The sequence below is a fragment of the Schistocerca americana genome, chromosome 7 (assembly GCF_021461395.2).
Source record: "Schistocerca americana isolate TAMUIC-IGC-003095 chromosome 7, iqSchAmer2.1, whole genome shotgun sequence".
NCBI classification, from domain to species: Eukaryota; Metazoa; Arthropoda; class Insecta; order Orthoptera; family Acrididae; genus Schistocerca; species Schistocerca americana.
This window is the reverse complement of record NC_060125.1, coordinates 255723372-255748326: the sequence shown is the minus strand read 5'-3', so window position 1 is coordinate 255748326 and position 24955 is coordinate 255723372. Positions and strand designations below refer to the sequence as shown.

The 24955-nt window shown below is 45.3% G+C and overlaps 1 protein-coding gene across 1 annotated transcript in view; it reads left to right on the top strand.

Moving 5' to 3' along the window:
• LOC124622861 (putative methyltransferase NSUN7) overlaps window positions 1–24955 on the top strand; it is a 160939-nt gene that overhangs the window by 91309 nt on the left and 44675 nt on the right. Inside the window, exon 8 of the mRNA XM_047148655.1 lies at window positions 6114–6397. Coding sequence (XP_047004611.1) covers window positions 6114–6397 — 284 coding nt within the window. The remainder of the gene's footprint in view (window positions 1–6113; window positions 6398–24955) is intronic.

Sequence of the window (24955 nt, the reverse complement as noted above, 5' to 3'; positions counted from 1 at the left end):
GCTAACGCAGCTCTTCACGCCTCATGCCCTTAATGGCGGCTGGAACTACGAGCTGTAGCACTCGTATAAGCTACTGCACGTCCGCCATAAAATCTGGGCGCAGGAACTCTTACAATCAGCCCCAGTGGCATAAAGACGGTTTCGACAACCATTCGTCGCGTTCTACTCCACAAACGGCGACGATATTCGCCTCTTCGCTGTTGCACAATCACTTTTGCGTGAGCACAGTTACGCACGTCCGATCACGTCAACACTCCCCAGGACATTTCATTGTTCAGTCCCTGTGTCTCCAGCTACCTCTAGCTACACTCGTATCACCAAGAGTGGGGGCGTTCCCCTACCACCTTTTCACCGAAATCATTTAGTATTTAAGAATATTTATATTTATTACCCTGGAGTTCATACCAGTCATAATAATTTACTACTAGCGCTTTATAACATTAAATCATACAGTAATAACTTATAATTACCAAGAAAAAGAATACATTTGACTCCGAGAGCTTAGTGCATTGTCTGACAGGCAGCGCTAATTCCCAGTTTCGCCAATAGATGGCATCAGGGTGCACTCCCTGGCAGTCTCACACCAGCGCGCCCGTTTCCGACGCGCGTGCTCCAAATTACTGTCAGCCCACCATCATTTCAGTTCCGTTACAATGTGCTTAATTTTAATTGACGTTGACGAATTCACCCGTGAGCCAAGTAAATTAGGTCGTGTATCTTCAATTGTAGCAAGGAAAATTAAATTAATTAAGGTTATACAACGTAGTGAGTGGAGGGAAACGATATTTAAAACATATGGTAAACATTTATGATCGTGTCTCATCTTGCATAAAGCACTTAAGTATAGTAGTTAGTTACTAATCAATTGATCTTCCGCCCACACAGACAACACACCAACACTTCATGAGCCAAATACAGTGTCACAGCTTTGGGGTCGCTGAGGGTGGCAGCAATATGAAACAGAAAACAATCGACACGAAGTGTTCCGAATGGTGCCGACTTTTAACGATCAGTACTTAGTGCTCGGCGGCCAACTTATCGTTTATTGGGGGTTCATAACACTAATGTATGTACGTTAGCAACTCATTATATGATCGGTACATGAGTGGCCCCACAATGTCAGTATTGGCTCAGGAGCAAAACAGTTTGACGACCACTGATGTAAACTATTTCGAATAAAATATTCTATGTAACTTGTATCCAGTTCTTACGTCGTCTTGGCGTTCTTCCATAAGGGCAGCATTATTCATAATCCCAACGATAAGTTCTCCTCTTGTGTTTACTTTTTCTTTGTAGACTCCGCCTTTCCATCGTCCCCACTGATAAAATCTGGGGAAAAACCTGCGGGTAGGGCAAGTTTGGTACTTTTATGGCTTTTAGTTGGCATCACTGGGATGAGCCCTGATCAGCTGATGTATCAACATTGTTTTGTTTACAACCAAAAAAGTACATTTCAAAATGGCGAGTCCGCTTGAAACGACCACATCAGTTGAACAACGTTCTGTTATTCGATTTTTACTTGCTGAAGGCGAGAAACCAGTGAATATATACTGTAGAATGCCTAAAGTTTATGGTGAAGGTTTTACGGATCGTAAAAATTTTTACAAGTGGGTAGAGCAGTTCAAAAATGGCGGCTACTGAATGACTGACTAACACCGTTCTGGCCGACCAGTCGCAGTTTCAACACCCTCACTTGAAAGTCGAATTGATGAAATTATTCGTGCCGACCGCCGTGTGACTGTGGAAATGATAGTTGAAAAGGTTAAATTTAGTACTGGTACAGCTTATAGAGTTATCTGTAACAAGCTGAAGTACCGCAAAACACGTGCATAGTGGGTCCTAAAGGAGTTGACGCGGCTGCACAAGGAAAAAAGGTTGAGAGTGTGCACAGAGTTAAAGGAACGTTATGAAAGAAAAGCTGAGCACTTGCTCAACAAAATTTTAACTTGTGATGAAACTTGGGTTCACTGTTATGAACCAGAATCAAAACGACAAAGCATAGAGTGATTATCTCGAAGAGCAGCGTACAATTAACAGCCAATACTACTCGGATTTGCTTTTAATCTGTACTCATGCTCGTAAATTAAGGATAATGCTGATACTTAGTGAAACGACGCTCTGGTAGGCAGTTTGCGGGTTTAAATCACCTCAGGGTATGACCATGCGGTGTATTTGACCTGCGGTCGTCGCACGGTGGCGCTGGCAGCAGTCCACATAAGCAGAGGTGTGTTGGTGAATGTCAGAGTTCGGTGCAGTGAGTAAGTGTGCAGACGGTTTCAGACGTGCTAATGGTGACTATGTGTTGAAAATGGCTCAAAGAACACATATTGATTACATTATGAGCGGTAGAATACTAGGGCGACTAAAGGCTGCTCAAACACAGCAGGTCGTAGCAAGGGCCCTCCGTGTGCGACAAAGTGTGATCTCAAGATTATGGTAACGATTCTAGCAGACAGTAAACGTGTCCAGTCGCTACAGTACGGGACGTCCACAGAGTACAACACCACAAGAAGACCGATATCTCACCATCAGTGCCCGCAGACGGCCACGGAGTACTGCAGGTAGCCTTGCTCGTGACCTTACTGCAGCCACTGGAACAGTTGTCTCCAGACACGACTGAACAGACATAGTTTATTTGCTGGGAGACCTGCAAGATGCATTCCACTGACCCCCACGGTAGCCCGTAAAGCCTCGCGTCAAGAACACAGTACATGGTCAGTAGAACAGTGGTCCCAGGTTATGTTCACGGAACAGTGATTCTCGCCGGGTTTTCATCTGGCGTGAACCGGGAACCAGATACCAATCCCTTAATGTCCTTGAAAGGGACCCGTATGGAGGTGATGGTGTGGGGTGGTATTATGATTGGTGCAAGTACACCCCTGCATCTCTTTGACAGAGGAACTGTAACAGGTCAGGTTTGTTGGTACGTCATTTTGCACCAGTGTGTCCGCCTTTTCAGGGGTGCAGTGGATCCAACCTTCCTCCTGATGGATGATAACACACGGCCCAACCGAGCTACCATCGTGGAGGAGTACCTTGAAACAGAAGATATCAGGGGAATGGAGTGGCCTGCCTGTTCTCCGGACCTAAACCGGAGTGGCCTGCCTGTTCTCCGGACCTAAACCCCATCGAGCACGTCTGGGATGATCTCGGTCTACGTATCGCTGGACGTCTTCAAACTCCTATGATACTTCAGGAGCTCCGACAGGCACTGGTGCAAGAATGGGAGGCTATTTCCCAGCAGCTGCTCGACCGCCTGTTGTGAGGCCTGTGTTCGTGTGTATGGTGATCATATTCCATACTGATGTTGGGGTACATGTGCAAGAAACAGTGGAGTTTTGTAGCACATGTGTTTCGGGACGGTTTTCTCAACTTATCACCAACACCGTGGACTTACAGATCTGTGTCGTTTGTGTTCCCTATGTGCCTATGCTATTAGCGCCAGCTTTGTGTAGTGCCACGTTGTGTGGCATCATATTTTGCAATTATCCTTAATTTATGAGCATGAGTGTAGGTGAAGCCAGCCATGAGAGATAGACGTCATGGATCTCAGAGGAGAGGTGTGATTCTTTAGCAAGACAACGCACGTCCACTTATTGCTCAACCAACTCGTGAAACCATCGACAAAATGGGCTGGGAAGTATTGCCCCATCCCCCTTACAGTACTGATTTAGTACCTAGTGACTTCCATTTGTTTGTTGGACTGAAGAAGGCATTACGTGGGAAGAGGTTCCAGGACAACGAGGACGTGAAATAGTTCGTTTAACATTGGTTCAAACATCAAGATATAGAGTTCTCTGCAGCCGGAATAAAAAAGCTTGTAGCCCGTTGGAACAAGTGCAGATGGCGCCACCACTCATCACGTGCTTTCGACTTTAAAACTATCTCTGGCTAGTGTCATCTCTCTCAGTTATAGGTAATCGATAGTCACTTCAATGGTACAGAGTAGCGGAACACGTTTTCAAAGACGGTGATCACGAAATAAAATATAGTGAGACAAACATGATAGCTAGAACCTCACATTATTATACCTGCATGTATAGAGAAGCTACAGAGATCTACAAGCACAAAAATAATTTTAATAAAAAAGAAGAAGGATTAAAACTAGACAAGATATAGCGGTCGACTCTGTACGTATGAAGTGACTGTCGATTACCTGTAATCGAGAGAGATGGCACTAGCCAGAGATAGTTTTAAAGTCGAAAGCACATGATGAGTGGTGGCGCCATCTAAGCGCTCTATATAAGCGGGACCTCCAGCGCCTAGCAGCCAGTCGCCGACTCACCTCAGAAGATGTTGCCCGCAGTAGGCAATGAAACGTCAGGAAGGAGCAGCAATTTTATGCAGGGTGTTACAAAAAGGTACGGCCAAACTTTCAGGAAACATTCCTCACACACAAAGAAAGAAAAGATGTTATGTGGACATGTGTCAGGAAACGCTTAATTTCCATGTTAGAGCTCATTTAAGTTTCGTCAGTATGTACTGTACTTCCTCGATTCACCGCCAGTTTACACAATTGAAGGAAGGTAATGTTGACTTAGGTGCTTGTGTTGACGTGCGACTCATTGCTCTACAGTACTAGCATCAATCACATCAGTACGTAGCATCAACAGGTTAGTGTTCATCACGAACGTGGTTTTGCAGTCAGTGCAACGTTTACAAATGCGGAGTTGGCAGATGCCCATTTGATGTATGGATTAGCACGGGGCAATAGCCGTGACGCGGTACGTTTGTATCGAGACAGATTTCCAGAACGAAGGTGTCCCGACAGGAAGACGTTCGAAGCAATTGATCGGCATCTTAGGGGGCACGGAACATTCCAGCCTATGACTCGCGACTGGGGAAGACCTAGAACGACGAAGACACCTGCAATGGACGAGGCAATCTTCGTGCAGTTGACGATAACCCTAATGTCAGCGTCAGAGAAGTTGCTGCTGTACAAGGTAACGTTGACTACGTCACTGTATGGAGAGTGCTACGGGAGAACCAGTTGTTTCCGTACCATATACAGCGTGTGCAGGCACTATCAGCAGCTGATTGGCCTCCACAGGTACACTTCTGCGAATGGTTCAACAAACAATGTGTCAATCCTCATTTCAGTGCAAATGTTCTCTTTACGGATGAGGCTTCATTCCAACGTGATCAAATTGTAAATTTTCACAATCAACATGTGTGGGCTGACGAGAATCCGCACGCAATTGTGCAATCACGTCATCAACACAGATTTTCTGTGAACGTTTGGGCAGGCATTGTTGGTGATGTCTCGATTGGGCCCCATGTTCTTCCACCTACGCTCAGTGGAGCACCTTATCATGATTTCACACGGGATACTCTACCTGTGCTGCTAGAACATGTGCCTTTACAAGTACGACACAACATGTGGTTCATGCACGATGGAGCTCCTGCACATTTCAGTCGAAAAGTTCGTTCGCTTCTCAACAACGGATTCGGTGACCGATGGATTGGTAGAGGCAGACCAATTCCATGGCCTCCACGCTATCCTGACCTCAACCCTCTTGACTTTCATTTATGGGGGCATATGAAAGCTCTTGTCTACGCAACCCCGGTACCAAATGTAGAGACTCTTCGTGCTTGTATTGTGGACGGCAATGATACAATACGCCATTCTCCAGGGCTGCACCTGCGCATCAGGGATTCCATGCGACGGAGGGTGGATGCATGTATCCTCGCTAATGGAGGACATTTTGAACATTTCCTGTAACAAAGTGTTTGAAGACACGCTGGTACGTTCTGTTGCTGTGTGTTTCCATTCCATGATTAATGTGATTTGAGGAGAAGCAATAAAATGAGCTCTGACATGTAAAGTAAGTGTTTCCGGACACATGTCCACATAACATATTTTCTTTCTTTGTGTGTGAGGAATGTTTCCTGAAAGTTTGGCCATAACTTTTTGGAACACCCTGTATATGGACCACGGAAATTCCGCCCGGAAGTTTTACTTAATGAAGAAAAAGTATTGTTTTGCAAAAAAAAAAAACAAAAAAACAAAAACAAAAAAAACCTCTATTTTCACCAGGCCAATTTGTCTCTTTAATTATTGAATGACCGTCGTAATACCTGGCAGAGTGTTGTAATCACTGTCGGGGTGTTAGTAAATTTGTCAGGCGACAGCGCAGCGCTGACGGCGTCAGAGGAGATGTGGTCGGCGAGCGGCGACGAGGGCCCGCTGTCGTCGGTGGTGGCGGTGCTGGCGACGCCGCCCAGCACGTACTCCGGCGTCGCCGACCCGGTGGAGCTGGCGTGCTCGCGCGGCGGGGACCTCTCCGTGCTGCAGCTGCTCACAGACAGCGACGCGGGCTCCGCCGCCAGGGGGCGCGTCGCCGCCATCCTCGACGAGCAGCGACAGACGCTGCTGCGCGCCATGTCGCGGCCACAGGTAGGAGGCTTCAGGGCCAGAGTCGCTCCTTGCTGCTAACGACACGCCAGCTGTGGTACCGTGCTCTCAAGGACGCACCGAGGGCGCGACGAGAGAGCCGCAAACACAAGAAAAGTGTGTGTGTGGGGGGGGGGGGGGGGAGGGGAGGGAATTCACCTGAAGATAAAGATACAAAATACAGTCAGCTTAACTGACAACCGGGAGAGACAGTGGCATTATCCTCCTCTCTGTTTAGTGATAAGGAGCCTTTCCCTTAGCCCGCGACTGACTCTAAGCACTATGGGACTTAACATCTGAGGTCATCAGTCCCCTAGACTTAGAACTACACTACTGGCCATTAAAATTGCTACACCAATAAGAAATGCAGATGATAAACGGGTAATCATTGGACAAATATATTATACTACAACTGACATGTGATTACGTTTTCACGCAATTTGGGTGCATAGATCCTGAGAAATCAGTACCCAGAACAACCACCTCTGGCCTGGGCATTGAGTCAAACAGAGCTTGGATGGCTCGTACAGGTACAGCTGCCGATGCAGCTTCAACACGATACCACAGTTCATCAAGAGTAGTGATTGGCGTATGGTGACGAGCCAGTTGCTTGACCACCATTGACCAGACGTTTTCAATGGGTGAGAGATCTGGAGAATGTGCTGGCCAGGGCAGCAGTCGAACATTTTCTGTATCCAGAAAGGCCCGTACAGGATCTGCGACATGCGGTCGTGCATTATCCTGCTGAAATGTAGGGTTTCGCAGGGACTGAATGAAGGGTAGAGGCACGGGTCGTAACACATCTGAAATGTAACGTCCACTGTTCAAAGTGCCGTCAATGCGAACAAGAGGTGACCGAGACGTGTAACCAATGGCACCCTATACCATCACGCCGCGTGATACGCCAGTATGGCGATAACGAATACACGCTTCCAATGTACGTTAACCACGATGTCACCAAACACGGATGCGACCATCATGATGCTGCAAGCAGAACCTGGATTCATCCGAAAAAATGACGTTTTGATATTCGTGCACTCAGGTTCGCCGTTGAGTACACCATCGCAGGCGCTCCTGTCTGTGATGCAGCGTCAAGGGTAACCGCAGCCATGGTCTCCGAGCTGATAGTCCATGCTGCTGCAAACGTCGTCGAACTGTTCGTGCAGATGGCTGGTGTCTTGCAAACGTCCTCATCTGTTGACTCAGGGATCGAGACGTGCCTGCACGATCTGATACAGCCATGCGGATAAGATGCCTGTCATCTCGACAGCTAGTGATACGAGGCTGTTGGGATCCAGCACGGCGTTCCGTATTACCCTCCTGAACCCACCGATTCCATATTCTGCTAACAGTCATTGCATCTCGACCAACGCGAGCAGCAATGTTGCGATACGATAAACCGCAATCGCGACAGGCTACAATCCGACCTTTATCAAAGTCGGAAACGTGATGGTACGCATTTCTCCTCCTTAAACGAGGCATCACAACGTTTCACCAGGCACGTTGTACGCGTCGTCACCGGCGCTAACCATGAGTGAATGCTCTGAAAAGCTAATCATTTGCATATCACAGCATCTTCTTCCCGCCGGTTAAATTTCGCGTCTGTAGCACGTCATCTTCGTGGTGTAGCAATTTTAATGGCCAGTAGTGTACTTAAACATAACTAACTTAAGGACATCACACACATCCATGCCCGAGGCAGGATTCGAAACTGCGACCGTAGCAGTAGCGCTGTTCCGGACTGAAGCGCCTAGAACCGCTCGGCCACACCTGTCGGTCCAGCCCGCGACTGTTAACGCACACGTTTCTCACAGCGTCATTTCGTACAAGTAACATTATAAATCTTCTAACGAATAGATGCCTGTCCCTAACATGGTTTATGTGACAACAGTGATTTGAATGAAATAATAATTAAATCAAGACCCTAAGCTGCTGACAGGCGTTGATATACATCAACGGGAACTCGAACCCGGGATCTCTATCCATCTTTTTTTTATTGTCAGATTCGGTATTTTCATGAAAATCAACAACCTTTAATCAAATCATCATTTATTGTCACCTGCAAAAAAAAATCAACAAATTAGTTCAAGCACAAACAATTATTAAATTCTGAATGGGAAGACTAACACATTATCCCAGCCTTCTTGTCAATTTCTGAGCCACCAAGGAGACAGAGGACAGTGTGACTGCAGGGATTTATCCCTTGCACGCTCCCCGTGAGACCCACATTACCAACTTAATGTCCACACACTACATTCGTAGTGCTCCTGCCCATTACACTCATTACTCGCGGCAGACAATGTTACCAAGTCCCGTAAGAGTTCGGGCAATGCGTGTGCATCCGCACAGAAGAAGGTCAATGGCCAGTTAGACTTAACCTCAGATGGTATTTGTTCTTTCGGATATGTCCGAAAGAACAGATACCATCTTCGTATATTCATGTAGTGCATTTCAGTCGCAAGCGGCCGCCTACACAGCTCGTTCATGAGCAACAACGAGCTCTTGCTACTAATTCACTTCGGTACAGTAGGATCTCAAAAGCGGGCGTCCTGATGCTGAAGCAAGTATACTGTATGGCCGAAGGCTTCCATTATTTAGCGATTTATTCCGACCGAAGACTTGCACTCGAGGCAGAACTTCTGGTGTTCCCGAGTTTCTGCTGGAACGATATACTATGTTAATGAAACAGAGTTCAAGATTAAGACTTATGTGGCTGACTAATCATATTTCCGGAGTTGCTAGCCATCCCAGTGTACAGATGCACTCTTTATTTCCAAGTTGAGCCCTTGTGTAAATAAATGTCTTACGGCATAAAGTCAAGCGCCAGCACGCCAATCAGGAACGACAGGAAGGAAAGGCTGTGAGAAGAAGTCATCCAATCGCACACTGACCTACGTTCTTTCCAAGATGACAACGCAACAGCAGCGGTCCCTAGGTGAAGAGCACATAAGCGCCGCGCCCGATTGGTGGAGCCCACTTGGACAGCAGCTTCAACGATAGGCACTTCGATAGCAGTTCAGGACAGACTTTTGTCAGACACCAGCAGTCACTGCAAAGACTGATTATTTTGTATGTCGCCCTTTGATTGTGCCCCATCTAGCAAAGTTAAGTATTGCAATTTTGTTGTAATGAAACACATTAATACGAGTTGTTTGATTGTTTGTCTAGCGAACCGAGTACGCAGAATTCCTATACACAACAAAATGTATAATCTGCAGTTGGTTACCGGCTGCCTTGCTCAAACATCTGGTTTAAGAACACTGAAAGTGGCCGGCCGTGTGGCTGAGCGGTTCTAGGCGCTTCAGTCTGGAACCGCGCGACCGCTACGGTCGCAGGTTCGAATCCTGTCTCGGGCATGGATGTGTGTGATGTACCTAGGTTAGTTAGGTTTAAGTAGTTCTAAGTTCTTGGGGACTGATGACTTCAGCTGTTAAGTCCCATAGTGCTCAGAGCCATTTGAACCATTTGAACACTGAAGGTAGGTATTTCGTTGTTACTCGAGCAGGACTGGAATGGTGTCACATGCAAAAGCAATAAAAATTGTAAGTTTCTTTGCTAATCACTATCCTAAACGCTTAACCCATGTAGTCCTTGTATTCAATCTCACTGGACAGTTGGTTTCACTCTGCCCGGTTGGTTGGTTTGGCTTTTAGGAAGCTTTAATTGTCGAGTGCTAGTAATAGTGTTCCATAGATTTCGTGTTTGTTTTCAATACAGTCAGAGAGAGTCCCTTTAGTCAGCCTTAGTGCCAGTAGTGTCAGTGTCGTCGTAACTGCCGTCTGCTTCACGTCTGCTGTGCAGCGAGCTACCTTAATTTAAGTATTAACTGTATTTTTCTTACTTGTCACTTCTTCTTCCGTGTGTTTTTGCTTTTAGGAAGCTTTAATTGTCGAGTGCTAGTAACGTGTATCCACAGGACATGTGGCCTGTAATTGAAGAAGTGTCATGATGATCTCTCCATTGGCAAAAGATTCCGGAATAGTCCCCCATTCGGATCTCCGGGAGGGGACTGCCAAGAGGGAGGTTACCATGAGAAAAAGATTGAATAATCAACGAAAGGATAACGTTCTACGAGTCGGGGCGTGGAATGTCAGAAGCTTGAACGTGGTAGGGAAACTAGAAAATCTGAAAAGGGAAATGCAAAGGCTCAATCTACATATAGTAGGGGTCAGTGAAGTGAAGTGGAAGCAAGACAAGGATTTCTGGTCAGATGAGTATCGGGTAATATCAACAGCAGCAGAAAATGGTATAACAGGTGTAGGATTCGTTATGAATAGGAAGGTAGGGCAGAGGGTGTGTTACTGTGAACAGTTCAGTGACCGGGTTGTTCTAATCAGAATCGACAGCAGACCAACACCGACAACGATAGTTCAGGTATACATGCCGACGTCGCAAGCTGAAGATGAACAGATAGAGAAAGTGTATGAGGATATTGAAAGGGTAATGTAGTGTGTAAAGGGGGACGAAAATCTAATAGTCATGGGCGACTGGAATGCAGTTGTAGGGGGAGGAGTAGAAGAAAAGGTTACAGGAGAATATGGCCTTGGGACAAGGAATGAAAGAGGAGAAAGACTAATTGAGTTCTGTAACAAGTTTCAGCTAGTAATTGCGAATACCCTGTTCAAGAATCACAAGAGGAGGAGGTATACTTGGAAAAGGCCGGGAGATACGGGAAGATTTCAATTAGATTACATCATGGTCAGACAGAGATTCCGAAATCAGATACTGGATTGTAATGCGTAGCGAGGAGCAGATATAGACTCAGATCACAATATAGTAGTGATGAAGAGTAGGCTGAAGTTCAAGACATTAGTCAGGAAGAATCAATACGCAAAGAAGTGGGATACGGAAGTACTAAGGCATGACGAGATACGTTTGAAGTTCTCTAACGCTGTAGATACAGCAATAAGGAATAGCGCAGTAGGCAGTACAGTTGAAGAGGAATGGACATCTCTAAAAAGGGCCATCACAGAAGTTGGGAAGGAAAACATAGGTACAAAGAAGGTAGCTGCGAAGAAACCATGGGTAACAGAAGAAATACTTCAGTTGATTGATGAAAGGAGGAAGTACAAACATGTTCCGGGAAAATCAGGAATACAGAAATACAAGTCGCTGAGGAATGAAATAAATAGGAAGTGCAGGGAAGCTAAGACGAAATGGCTGCAGGAAAAATGTGAAGACATCGAAAAAGATATGATTGTCGGAAGGACATACTCAGCATACAGGAAAGTCAAAACAACCTTTGGTGACATTAAAAGCAACGGTGGTAACATTAAGAGTGCAACGGGAATTCCACTGTTAAATGCAGAGGAGAGAGCAGATAGGTGGAAAGAATATATTGAAAGCCTCTATGAGGGTGAAGATTTGTCTGATGTGATAGAAGAAGAAACAGGAGTCGATTTAGAAGAGATAGGGGATCCAGTATTAGAATCGGAATTTAAAAGAGCTTTGGAGGACTTACGGTCAAATAAGGCAGAAGGGATAGATAACATTCCATCAGAATTTCTAAAATCATTGGGGGAAGTGGCAACAAAACGACAATTCACGTTGGTGTGTAGAATATATGAGTCTGGCGATATACCATCTGACTTTCGGAAAGGCATCATCCACACAATTCCGAAGACGGCAAGAGCTGATACGTGCGAGAATTATCGCACAATCAGCTTAACAGCTCACGCATCGAAGCTGCTTACAAGAATAATATACAGAAGAATGGAAAAGAAAATTGAGAATGCGCTAGGTGAAGATCAGTTTGGCTTTAGGAAAAGCAAAGGGACGAGAGAGGCAATTCTGACGATACGGCTAATAATGGAAGCAAGGCTAAAGAAAAATCAAGACACTTTCGTAGGATTTGTCGACCTGGAAAAAGCGTTCGACAATATAAAATGGTGCAAGCTGTTCGAGATTCTGAAAAAAGTCGGGGTAAGCTATAGGGAGAGACGGGTCATATACAATATGTACAACAACCAAGAGGGAATAATAAGAGTGGACAATCATGAACGAAGTGCTCGTATTAAGAAGGGTGTAAGACAAGGCTGTAGCCTTTCACCCCTACTCTCCGATCTGTACATCGAGGAAGCAATGATGGAAATAAAAGAAAGGTTCAGCAGTGGAATTAAAATGCAAGGTGAAAGGATATCAATGATACGATTCGCAGATGCCATTGCTATCCTGAGTGAAAGTGAAGAAGAATTAAATGATCTGCTGAACGGAATGAACAGTCTAATGAGTGCACAGTATGGTTTGAGAGTAAATCGGAGAAAGACGAAAGTAATGAGAAGTAGTAGAAATGAGAACAGCGAGAAACCTAACATCAGGATTGGTGGTCACGAAGTCAATGAAGTTAAGGAATTCTGCTACCTAGGCAGTAAAATAACCAATGACGGACGGAGCAAGGAGGACATCAAAAGCAGACTCGCTATGGTAAAAAAGGCATTTCTGGCCAAGAGAAGTCTACTAATATCAAATACCGGCCTTAATTTGAGGAAGAAATTTCTGAGGATGTACGTCTAGAGTACAGCATTGTATTGTAGTGAAACATGGACTGTGGGAAAACCGGAACAGAAGAGAATCGAAGCATTTGATATGTGGTGCTATAGACGAATGTTGAAAATTAGGTGGACTGATAAGGTAAGGAATGAGGAGGTTCTACGCAGAATCGGAGAGGAAAGGAATATGTGGAAAACACTGATAAGGAGAAGGGACAGGATGATAGGACATATGCTAAGACATGAGGGAATGACTTCCATGGTACTAGAGGGAGCTGTAGAGGGCAAAAACTGTAGAGGAAGACAGAGATTGGAATACGACAAGCAAATAATTGAGGACGTAGGTTGCAAGTGCTACTCTGAGATGAAGAGGTTAGCTCAGGAAAGGAATTCGTGGCGGGCCGCATCAAACCCGGCAGTAGACTGATGACCAAAAAAAAAAAAAAAAAAAAAGTAATAGTGTTCCATAGATTTCGTGTTTGTTTTGAATACAGTTAGAGAGAGTCCCTTTAGTCAACCATAGTGCCGGTAGTGCTAGTGTTTGTTTTCAATACAGACCAGAGACAGGTAGTGCTATTTTCATTGTTCTCTACAAGAACTGTCTAGCAACCACAGTTTAGTCAACTATCAGCCGCCTTTAGTGAATTAGCAGTCTAGTTAAAAGTTGATTAAATCTCTACTGTAAATTGATTTCTTAGGATGGATAGGATGTGTGACTGCTGTGTACGGACGCAGGAGGAGCTGGCCACTGTTCGCGAACAGCTGAGCGTGTTGATGGCCGCGGTCAGTCGTCTTCAGGCTGCTGCCTCGGAGTGTAGCGGCAGTGGGGAGTCTGGTGCGTCGCATGGTACACCCCAGGTGTTACATGCTTCACCCACTGTCCCTGCTGTCGAGACATCTTCGCGAGTACCGGGCACGGTTTGGCCACCCTCTCCCCAAGGGGAGTGGTGGGTTCAGCGGCGTTCGCGGCGCACGAGGCGGAGGGCCAATGTGGAGGCTGGCCGTGTGGCATCGCCCGCTCTGCCTGTGAGTGGACATAAGGCCGCTCCTTCAGGAAGGTCCGAGCAGACACACGGGGGGAGGGGTTTATTAGTTATTGGGAGCTCCAACGTTAGGCGGGTGATGGAGCCCCTTAGGGAAACAGCGGAAAGGTCGGGGAAGAAGGCCAGTGTTCACTCTGTCTGCTTGCCGGGGGGTCTCATCCGAGATGTGGAGGAGGTCCTGCCGGCGGCGATAGAGAGCGCTGGGTGCACCCGACTGCAAACTGTTGCTCATGTCGGCACCAATGACTCCTGCCGTCTGGGTTCAGAGGTCATCCTCAGTTCGTACAGGCGGTTGGCGGAGTTGGTGAAGGCGGAAAGCCTCGCTCGCGGGGTGGAATCTGAGCTAACTATTTGTAGTGTCGTTCCCAGAACCGATGCGGTCCTCTGGTTTGGAGCCGAGTAGAAGGCTTAAACCAGAGGCTCAAACGATTCTGTGGAGATCTGGGGTGCAAATTTCTCGACCTCCGCTATTGGGTGGAGAAATGTAGGGTCCCCCTGAATAGGTCAGGCGTGCACTACACGCCGGAAGCGGCTACAAGGGCAGCGGAGTACGTGTGGAGTGCACATGTGGGTTTTTTTGGTTAGAGAATTCCCTCCCTAGGCCCAACAAGACACCTCCTGAGACGCGGCAAGGTAGCAGTAGGCAAAATGCAACAGGGAATAACAATATTAATGTGCTAATAGTAAACTGCAGGAGCGTCTATAGAAAGGTCCCAGAACTGCTCTCATTAATAAACGGTCGCAATGCCCATATAGTACTAGGGACAGAAAGTTGGCTGAAACCAGACGTAAACAGTAATGAAATCCTAAACTCAGATTGGAATGTATACCGCAGAGACAGGCTGGACAGTGAAGGGGGAGGCGTGTTTATAGCGATAAGAAGTGCAATAGTATCGAAGGAAATTGACGGAGATCCGAGATGTGAAATAATTTGGGTGAAGGTCACGGTTAAAGCAGGCTCAGACATGGTAATTGGATGTCTCTATGGGCCCCCTGGCTCAGCAGCTGTTGTGGCTGAGCACCTGTAGGATAATTCGGAACATATTTCGAGTAGATTTCCCCACCATGTTATAGATCTGGGTGGAGATTTTAATTTGCCGGATATAGACTGGGATACTCAAACGTTCATAACGGGTGGCAGGGACAAAGAATCCAGTGAAATTTTTTTAAGTGCTTTATCTGAAAACTACCTTGAGCATTTTTCTTCACTTAAAACTTCCGGGCTGATAGGCCGTGGTCGAAGTATAAAACTCTCTCCTGACGTTTCGTCTCCGACTGCGGGAGACATCCTCGGAGGTAAAGCGGCGAACTGCGAAGAGAACTCGACGAAGCGCTGTTTATATAGGCAGTACAGAGGGCGCCACAGTCGATCACGTGGCGTCGGCTATGAGATTGTCTCTGGTAATGCCAACATTCTCGATTGAAAGTAATCGATCGTCACGCTTGCGGTGCAACGCTGACATCCAAATTTTATCCAGTTTAACACCTTCGTCTTTCCTGTTAAAATTATTACGATGTTTATCAATCTCGATAGCCTCTCTATACAAGCGTGCGTAATAATGTGAGGTTTTTGATATGACGTTCGTCTCGCTGAATTTTATTTCATGATCACCTTCCTGGTAAACATGTTCCGCTACGGCCGATTTATCCGTGTGACCCAGGCGGCAATTCCTCTTATGTTCAACAAGACGGGTGTTCACACTTCTCTTTGTGGTGCCGATGTAAACCTGTCCAAAGGGTCTCGTGCATCTTTTGCCGACCTTAAAAATTCTTTTATTTTTCTGGTGGGTCTGAAAATAGTTTCCACCCCATACTTGCCTAAAACTTTCCCAATGCGGTCTGTGATCTTACTAATGAACGGAAGAAAAACTTTGCCCTTGGACGACTGTTGTTCGTCGTTACTCCTGATTCTCTGCCTAGAGCGAAGTGCTCGATCTATATCCTTGCTAGAATAGCCATTCTTCACGAACGTTGACCGTAGATGTTCAATCTCATCTTTTAAATAAACAGGTTCACAAAGTTTGTACGCCCTGTCTACCAAGGTTTTCATTACACCTCTTTTTTGTCTAGGGTGGTGGTTTGATTCTTTGTGTAGATAACGATCAGTATGTGTGGGCTTTCTATGAACCTTATGACCCAACGTTCCGTCCCGTCGTTTAATCACAGACACATTCAGGAAGTTCAATTGCCCATTCCTTTCCGTCTCCATAGTGAATTGGATTTTCGGATTAATGCTGTTTAAATGTGTTAGGAAGGCATCCAACTCCTCTGCTTCGTGTGTCCATACTACGAACGTGTCATCGACGTAGCGATACCATCTGGCTGGTCTCTTACTGGCAGTCTGCAACGCCCGTTGTTCAAAAGTCTCCATAAATAAGTTAGCCACAGCAGGACTGAGAGGACTGCCCATAGCCACCCCGTCAATCTGTTCATAAAAGTTATCATTGTATTGAAAGTAGGTTGTGGTGAGGCAGTGTCGGAATAATGCCACAATATCGGTAGGAAAAATATCCGCTATGCATAAGATAGCTTCGTTTACCGGAATCATGGTAAATAACGACACAACGTCAAAACTGACGAGGATATCATCCGGGCCCACGCTCATTTCCTTTAACTTGAGCAGTTAAACAGAGAACCGACTCGTGGCGATAACATATTAGACCTTCTGGTGACAAACAGACCCGAACTATTTGAAACAGTTAACGCAGAACAGGAAATCAGCGATCATAAAGCGGTTACTGCATCGATGATTTCAGACGTAAATAGAAATATTAAAAAAGGTAGGAAGATTTTTCTGTTTAGCAAAAGTGACAAAAAGCAGATTACAGAGTACCTGACGGCTCAACACAAAAGTTTTGTCTCAAGTACAGATAGTGCTAAGGATCAGTGGACAAAGTTCAAAACCATCGTACAATATGCGTTAGATGAGTATGTGCCAAGCAAGATCGTAAGAGATGGAAAAGAGCCACCGTGGTACAACAACCGAGTTATAAAACTGCTGCGGAAGCAAAGGGAACTTCACAGCAAACATAAACATAGCCAAAGCCTTGCATACAAACAAAAATTACGCGAAGCGAAATGTAGTGTGAGGAGGGCTATGCGAGAGGCGTTCAATGAATTCGAAAGTAAAGTTCTATATACTGACTTGGCAGAAAATCCTAAGAAATTTTGGTCTTATGTCAAAGCGGTAGGTGGATCAAAACAAAATGTCCAGACACTCTGTGACCAAAATGGTACTGAAACAGAGGATGACAGACGAAAGGCCGAAATACTAAATGTCTTTTTCCAAAGCTGTTTCACAGAGGAAGACTGCACTGTAGTTCCTTCTCTAGATTGTCGCACAGATGACAAAATGGTAGATGTTGAAACAGACGACAGAGGAATAGAGAAACAATTAAAATCGCTCTTAAGAGGAAAGGCCGCTGGTCCTGATGGGATACCAGTTCGATTTTACACAGAGTACGCGAAGGAACTTGCCCCCTTTTTGCAGCGGTGTACCGTAGGTCTCTAGAAGAGCGTAGCGTTCCAAAGGATTGGAAAAGGGCACAGGTCATCCCCGTTTTCAAGAAGGGACGTCGAACAGATGTGCAGAACTATACACCTATATCTCTAACGTCGATCAGTTGTAGAATTTTGGAACACGTATTATGTTCGAGTACAATGACTTTTCTGGAGACTAGAAATCTACTCTGTAGGAATCAGCATGGGTTTCGAAAAAGACGGTCGTGTGAAACCCAGCTCGCGCTATTCGTCCACGAGACTCAGACGGCCATAGACACGGGTTCACAGGTAGATGCCGTGTATCTTGACTTCCGCAAGGCGTTCGATACAGTTCCCCACAGCCGTTTAATGAACAAAGTAAGAGCATATGGGCTATCAGACCAATTGTGTGATTGGATTGAAGAGTTCCTAGATAACAGAACGCAACATGTCATTCTCAATGGAGAGAAGTCTTCCGAAGTAAGAGTGATTTCAGGTGTGTCGCAGGGGAGTGTCATAGGACCGTTGCTATTCACAATATACATAAATGACATTGTGGATGACATCGGAAGTTCACTGAGGCTTTTTGCAGATGATGCTGTGGTGTATCGAGAGGTTGTAACAACGGAAAATTGTACTGAAATGCAGAAGGATCTGCAGTGAATTGACGCATGGTGCAGGGAATGGCAATTCAATCTCAATGTAGACAAGCGTAATGTGCTGCGAATACGTAGAAAGATAGATCCCTTATCATTTAGCTACAGAATAGCAGGTTAGCAACTGGAAGCAGTTGATTCCATAAATTATCTGGGAGTACGCATTAGGAATGATTTAAAATGGAATGATCATATAAACTTGATCGTCGGTAAAGCAGATGCCAGACTGAGGTTCATTGGAAGAATCCTAAGGAAATGCAATCCGAAAACAAAGGAAGTAGGTTACAGTACGCTTGTTCGCCCACTCCTTGACTACTGCTCGGCAGTGTGGGATCCGTACCAGATAGGGTTGATAGAAGAGATAGAGAAAATCCAACGGAGAGCAGCGCGCTTCGTTACAGGATCATTTAGTATTCGCGAAAGCGTTACGGAGATGATAGATAAACTCCAGTGGAAAACTCTGCAGGAGAGACGCTCAGTAGCTCGGTACGGGCTTTTGTTAAAGTTTCGAGAACATACCTTCACCGAAGAGTCAAGCAGTATATTGGTCCCTCCTACGTATATCTCGCGAAGAGACCATGAGGATAAAATCAGAGAGATTAGAGCCCACACAGAAGCATACCGACAATCCTTTCCACGAACAATACGAGACTGGAATAGAAGGGAGAACCGATAGAGGTACTCAAGGTACCCTCCGCCACACACCGTCAGGTGGCTTGCGGAGTATGGATGTAGATGTAGATTTGGGGGAGGAGAGGAAAATGCGAGGTCTTCGGTCCCATCGGATTAGGGAAGGATGTGGACGGAAATCGGCTGTGCTCTTTCAAAGGAACCTGAAACGATTTAGGGAAATCACGGAAAACATAAATCAGGATGACCGGACTCGGGTTTGCACGGTCGTCCTCCCGAATGCCAGTCTAGTGTGCTAACCACTTCACCACAGCGCTCGGTCCATTGGGCCTGGAAGTCGTGCCTGTTTGCGACATTGTATAGTAGTTGCCATAAACAGCAGATATAGATTTTGTTTTACGTTCAGTTTTTTTAGAAAGGTTACACATTTTGTAACTTATTTAACACAATGATGCATTTACTTTATTGTGTGCAATTTTTTTCATCAGTAAAGTTCGTTTAAGTAATATTTTTCAGTAATGTTTCATGTTAATCAAACCTTCTGGCAAAACTGTGTAATTTGATAAATCTGTGTAAAAAAGTGTAGAAAAAGGTAGTTTAATAGGGTAAGGGGTGGGGGAAGGGCGCAGCTTTGTCATTTTTGCCAGGATAGTAGGATCATCTTGAAGCGACTCTGAGGCCAAATACAAAAGTTTGTTGTTACGGCCAATGGAGGCCTGCTTCAGTTACTCATAGACTTGGTTCACGAGTGACGGTAATTCACGAAGCGCAGATCGTGCGAATACCAGAACTTGTGGATAGCAGTAAACAACCAACTCTGAATCGATATTACAGAAAAGTTTGAGGTGAATAAAAGTCGGGAGACTGTTAAGCTTATAGGGCACGATGATGACCTTCACAGATAGACGTAATTGACTTGTTGATGTGAAGACACGGGGTTTACAGAGCACTGCGAACAGCCATCACGGGCGTGCCGCGTGCTTGGTTTTATGTCTGCCTGGTTGGTTGGTTGGTTGGTTTGGGGAAGGAGACCAGACAGCGTGGTCATCGGTCTCATCGGATTAGGGAAGGATGGGGAAGGAAGTCGGCCGTGCCCTTTCAGAGGAACCATCCCGGCATTTGCCTGGACTGATTTAGGGAAATCACGGAAAATCTAAATCAGGATGGCTGGACGCGGGATTGAACCGTCGTCCTTCCGAATATGTCTGCCTGGAGTGGCAGACATAAGTTGTAATTGGTAGCGGGACGTGACCGGGCTGTGACGCAAGATCTGATGGCCGAGAAAAGATTAGTCTCAAAGTAAGAAGCCAGCGATCAGGAAGATTACATATCTTTATTCTCCACACTGAAGGAGGCACCGTCTCTTGCTTTCATAGCAAGTAGCTACGTAATTAAGTTCACAGTACAGTTCATAAATCCACAGTGCAATCCAAATCGTAACTAAGTTCTAAGCCCAAGGTTGTCATTAAATATCTATACAATAACACTTCGATATTAACACAGCTAGCGAGCAAGAACGAGTGGCCGTGGCGTCAGGTCTGTGCTCCAGTGATATCTTGTGGCCATATAGGGAGCTGAAGGCAAAAACTATTGAATGGCGCGACATCTTCAGCCGGAGGTAGCGCCATGAACCTCCGGCGGCCGCGACGTGAAGCTAAGGCCGACCACCGCGCATGTGCGGCCGGGCTGTGTTACGGCAGGGCGCGCGTGATTCGGTTAGGTCCGCGGACATAGCACTTGGCACGCTGTTTCTGGGCCGGAAAAATATGATTATTATCTTTTTTTATTTATATGCTATTTCCTTTTAGTCTGTTATCTATATAAAAGAACAGACCGGATGTTCATCAGTTTACCTTCCATTCGGAAAGTGGGTGCACTCAGCGACTGTTGTGTGGCTTATAAATTATAGAGTGCAGCAATCAGTCGTCCTTTTTTAGATTTTTTTACCTAAATCCAGATTTCGGCTAGTGGCTAGCCATTATCAATGCACTGTTTTCTATTCGCGATGAATATAAGTCTCTGTTGTTCGGGCGTCGGTCACGCTCATGAAAAGGAACGTGACTGACACCCGAACAACAGTTACTTACACGCATTAATAACCAAAAAAATAAAAATAAAATTTCATAAATTTTTACAAGCACTGTTGTTTACCATAAGCTCTCTTCCAATTCGTGTATGCCGCGTCTCCTTGGAGCAACACGATCATGTCTGCTGTCTGTGAAATTACCCCTTTCTCGAATCCGTTGTTTAATAGTGACGAAAATGGTACGTGATGAAGTCGGAGTTTGTGGGTAACTATCCGCAAGGCGTAGTGGTTAATGCAAGTGCCTACTAAGCAGGAGATCCCCAGTTCGAATACTGGTCTGGCACATATCTTCACTTGTCGCTGCTGATTTCGCGTAAAGTCCTGATGCAGCTGGCATCAATAGTTCTTTCCCTTCCCCTTTCCTTTCTCCCCTCCCCCTCCACATTCAATAAACATAATATGTATCACACCTGCAGATTCCGCATAAGATCAGACGCCTTGGATTCACAAAACCAAATCTGTATGTCTAGACTGGAAATTGAACCACCTTATTCCTCAATACTAATCCAGAGACTTAACGTTGCATCGCTTTGCTTAATGGAAAACATGGCATCAAAAGCACTTAAATACACACTGATGAACCAAAACATTATGACCTATACTCATCACGGAAATCCACTCCCGCCTGGTGGCTTTGTGTGTGTGTGTGACGTGGTAAATCAAGTTAATAAGTGCCGGAGACGAATGACGAATCATCCTAGGACTGTACAGGCTTTGAATGAGGTATTTCCACTGATATTTCCACTGACGTAAAGCACATTGACAGAGGGCAGATTGTTACGGTCCAACACCTCACAATGAGCATCTCAGGAATAGCTAAGCATGTCGACTGTTCGTATGCTACCATCGTGAGCATCGATGGAAAGTGGTTGAAAGACAGTGAAACCATAAGTAGGTGACAAAGTGTCGTATGTCCATGCCCCACCACAGAAAGTGGAGGTCAGAGGCTCGCCCACTCTGTAACGCTGGCTAGGCAGCGAACTGTGGCAGATCTGATGGCAGATTACAATGCTGGTCTAGGCGCAAGTGTCTGGGAGTACACTGTTCAGTGCCCATTACTGAACATTGGACTCCATAGCAGATGACCCTAGGCAATCCAACGTTGGCCCCATGACATCATCAATTACGACTGCAGTGCGCATGGGATCATAAGGATTTGGCCGTGTACCAGTGAAACTTGTAGCCTCTTCGGATGAATCTTGTTACACCAGGTCGATAGTCGAGTCCAGATACGGTGTCATCAAGACGATCTGCTGCTCGAACATAAAATGTGCCGTGGAAGCAGGCCGATGGTGGCATGCTCTGAACCTGATGGAACAGATCTGGTCCACTGTACGACAGCTTCTCTACGCCCGTGAACTATCAGCCTACAATTAACTGGAATTTCTTAAACTGTGTGTAGATATGCCTTCGGAACCTACTAAGGAATTGTCAAGTTCATGCCATGCAAAATCGCTACTGTGTTATGTTCCAAAGGTGGACCAAGAAGCTATAAAGCAGGTGGTCATAATTTCTTGGTTCTTCAGAATATGTCAGGAAATATTATTTCCTAAGTGAGGGGCAGTACAGTTACTCATTGCTTACGCACCTCAGTAAACAGCATTCTATGGGGATTGCAGCATATAGCCCAAGTTTCCATCGTTAGTAGGCGCCACAGAGGCAGCGATGCAATCTCTGGCAGTGGTGGGAATTTCAAAAATCAAATATGGCAGTTGATGGGAAATTTAAAAATGCAAGATGGCAGGAAATTCAAAAAATACGTATACAATATTTTTTTAAAGTAGAAGTTTGGCCTAGCCTATTTGTGGTTTGTGGCTATACCTAAATTTTTCTTTAATGCTTGTCAAGTCTGAATGTTGTTTCCACGTGTAAACGTCTGCAAAACTACATCACCAACATAAAAAGTGAAATGTTTCATCACATATCACAATGATATCTTCCACACGCACTCACATACACAAACACAAATCTGTCAAATTGGTTGCTACACATGCTTATGTACTCTATAATAAATTCCCCAATCTTATTTCCATGTATAAATAGTTACAAATAACATGCTAAACAGACAGTTGACATTTCAAATTAGGCCTAAAACAGCGACGTACTAAAACGAACTTGAGAAGGCTTAGGACTGCAGAAAAAAATGGTTCAAATGGCTCTGAGCACTATGGGACTCAACTGCTGAGGTCATTAGTCCCCTAGAACTTAGAGCTAGTTAAACCTAACTGACCTAAGGACATCACAAACATCCATGCCCGAGGCAGGATTCGAACCTGCGACCGTAGCGGTCTTGCGGTTCCAGACTGCAGCGCCTTTAACCGCACGGCCACTTCGGCCGGCTAGGACTGCAGAAAATACTGAGTAGTTTTAAATAAAGTGCAACTACTCACGAAGATCTGCTGTGGGGTGTAATTGTCGTATGGGAGCATAACTTGGCAGATATGCTAGTGCATCAATGCGGAACTGATGTACGCTGGAAAAAATTGGTTCTAGTTATGACCACCAGGTGCAGATGTCCCGCTGCGCAGTTTTTGCGTGACGGTATGACATCCACACTGTCGTATGAAAAGCCATAATGAGAGTGAACATTATGGATGTCGAGAGGAGAGACTCTGCGTGCTTAGTGAAACTGTTTTACGTGAACATCAGCAATTACAGTGCTACATTATGAGAGTATCGACGACTGAAAGGTCAGAGGAGAGACCCGCCGTTATTAAATGGTTAAAGAAAACAAGCATGGCCTTGGTCTGGCGTCTGGAAGAGGAAGGTGTCCTATCCCATTGGAAGATATTCACGACGCTGCTGTTGTTGTAACTGAAAATGCAGCGCATGCCCCGGATACTGCTAGTGCCTTTGCAGTGCCACAAGCATTGTCCATCCGATGGTCAACGGTACAGAAAGTTTCGTGGTCTATACTACGCTGGTACCCGTACAAGTTCCAGACAGTGCAGCAACTGAAACCTCATGATCCGCAGCAATGTTCTGAATCTGCTCTTCAGTTTCCGGCACGGATCAAAGTTGATGACATGTGGCGGGCAATATTCTGTGGCGTGACGAAACACATTTTAAACCACAGGGCACAGTGAATACACAGCAATGCCGGATTTGTGGTACTGTTAAATCGCGTGTTGTGCACAAAGAACCATTGCACTCGTCACATCTGTGGTGTGGATTCACAAGCACCTTTATTCCCCGCCGATTTTTCTTTGAAGAGAAAACACTCAGAAGGCCTGTGTGGTGTACCCTGACGTCTGCACGTTATCAAGACTTCCTTGTACAACATGTGAGATTGCAACACCTCAGATCATTTGCCTAGTGAAAGATCTGCTTAATGTAACCTTCCACAGACATGTCATCTCCAGAGATTTTCTAGATGCATGGCTTGCAGCATCACTTGATATGGAGACATATGACTTTTTGCACTGTGAATATATAAAAGAATGCTTTTACTAGGGATACATTTGGTGCATACCTGATCAGGAGGCCAGTATACACGAGCACGTTGCTTAGATTCCACTGGGACTGTAAACAACTGTTCGTTACGTCGTTTTACGGATGAAGCATTTCGTCGACGTCTCCAGTGCTCATGTTGACCAAAATGTGTAAGCATCAATCAACAATAAAATCAAGACTATGGCTTTCTCACTGGTTTTACCATTTCTGCCCATCCCTAATCCATAACATACGGAAACATTTTTGTTCTTCTTCCTTACATTCACAGTGCCAGATTTGACGTTGTGGCAAAAATTGGAAATAGCTTCATACACTGGACCTTTGTGAGTAGCTGCACTTTAATTATAAGCATCCGGTTCATGTTTGCTGAAATGCTATGCTAAGAAAGCAAACCCAGAAACAAATAGGTATTCTGAATTATTGCCAGGTGCAGGATGAAAGGAATTAATTCCTTTATTTACGCCTACTCTTGGTGCAGGACACAATACTGCCTTGAGATAAATATTTTGGAATCTAAATTTTTCTATGATTATTGTTTAATGATACAATAGCAGCTCCACATAGAAACCTTCGGAAATGCTGTTGTCATTTCAAACTGAGGAAATGTTATTGATGGTACATAGAACTGTCATCACCTTACGTTTCTACACGTTTTTGCGTAATTTTTCAGCTTACAAACACCACTTAAGAGGGAAGGATGTAATGTACATGTTCCACACGAGAAA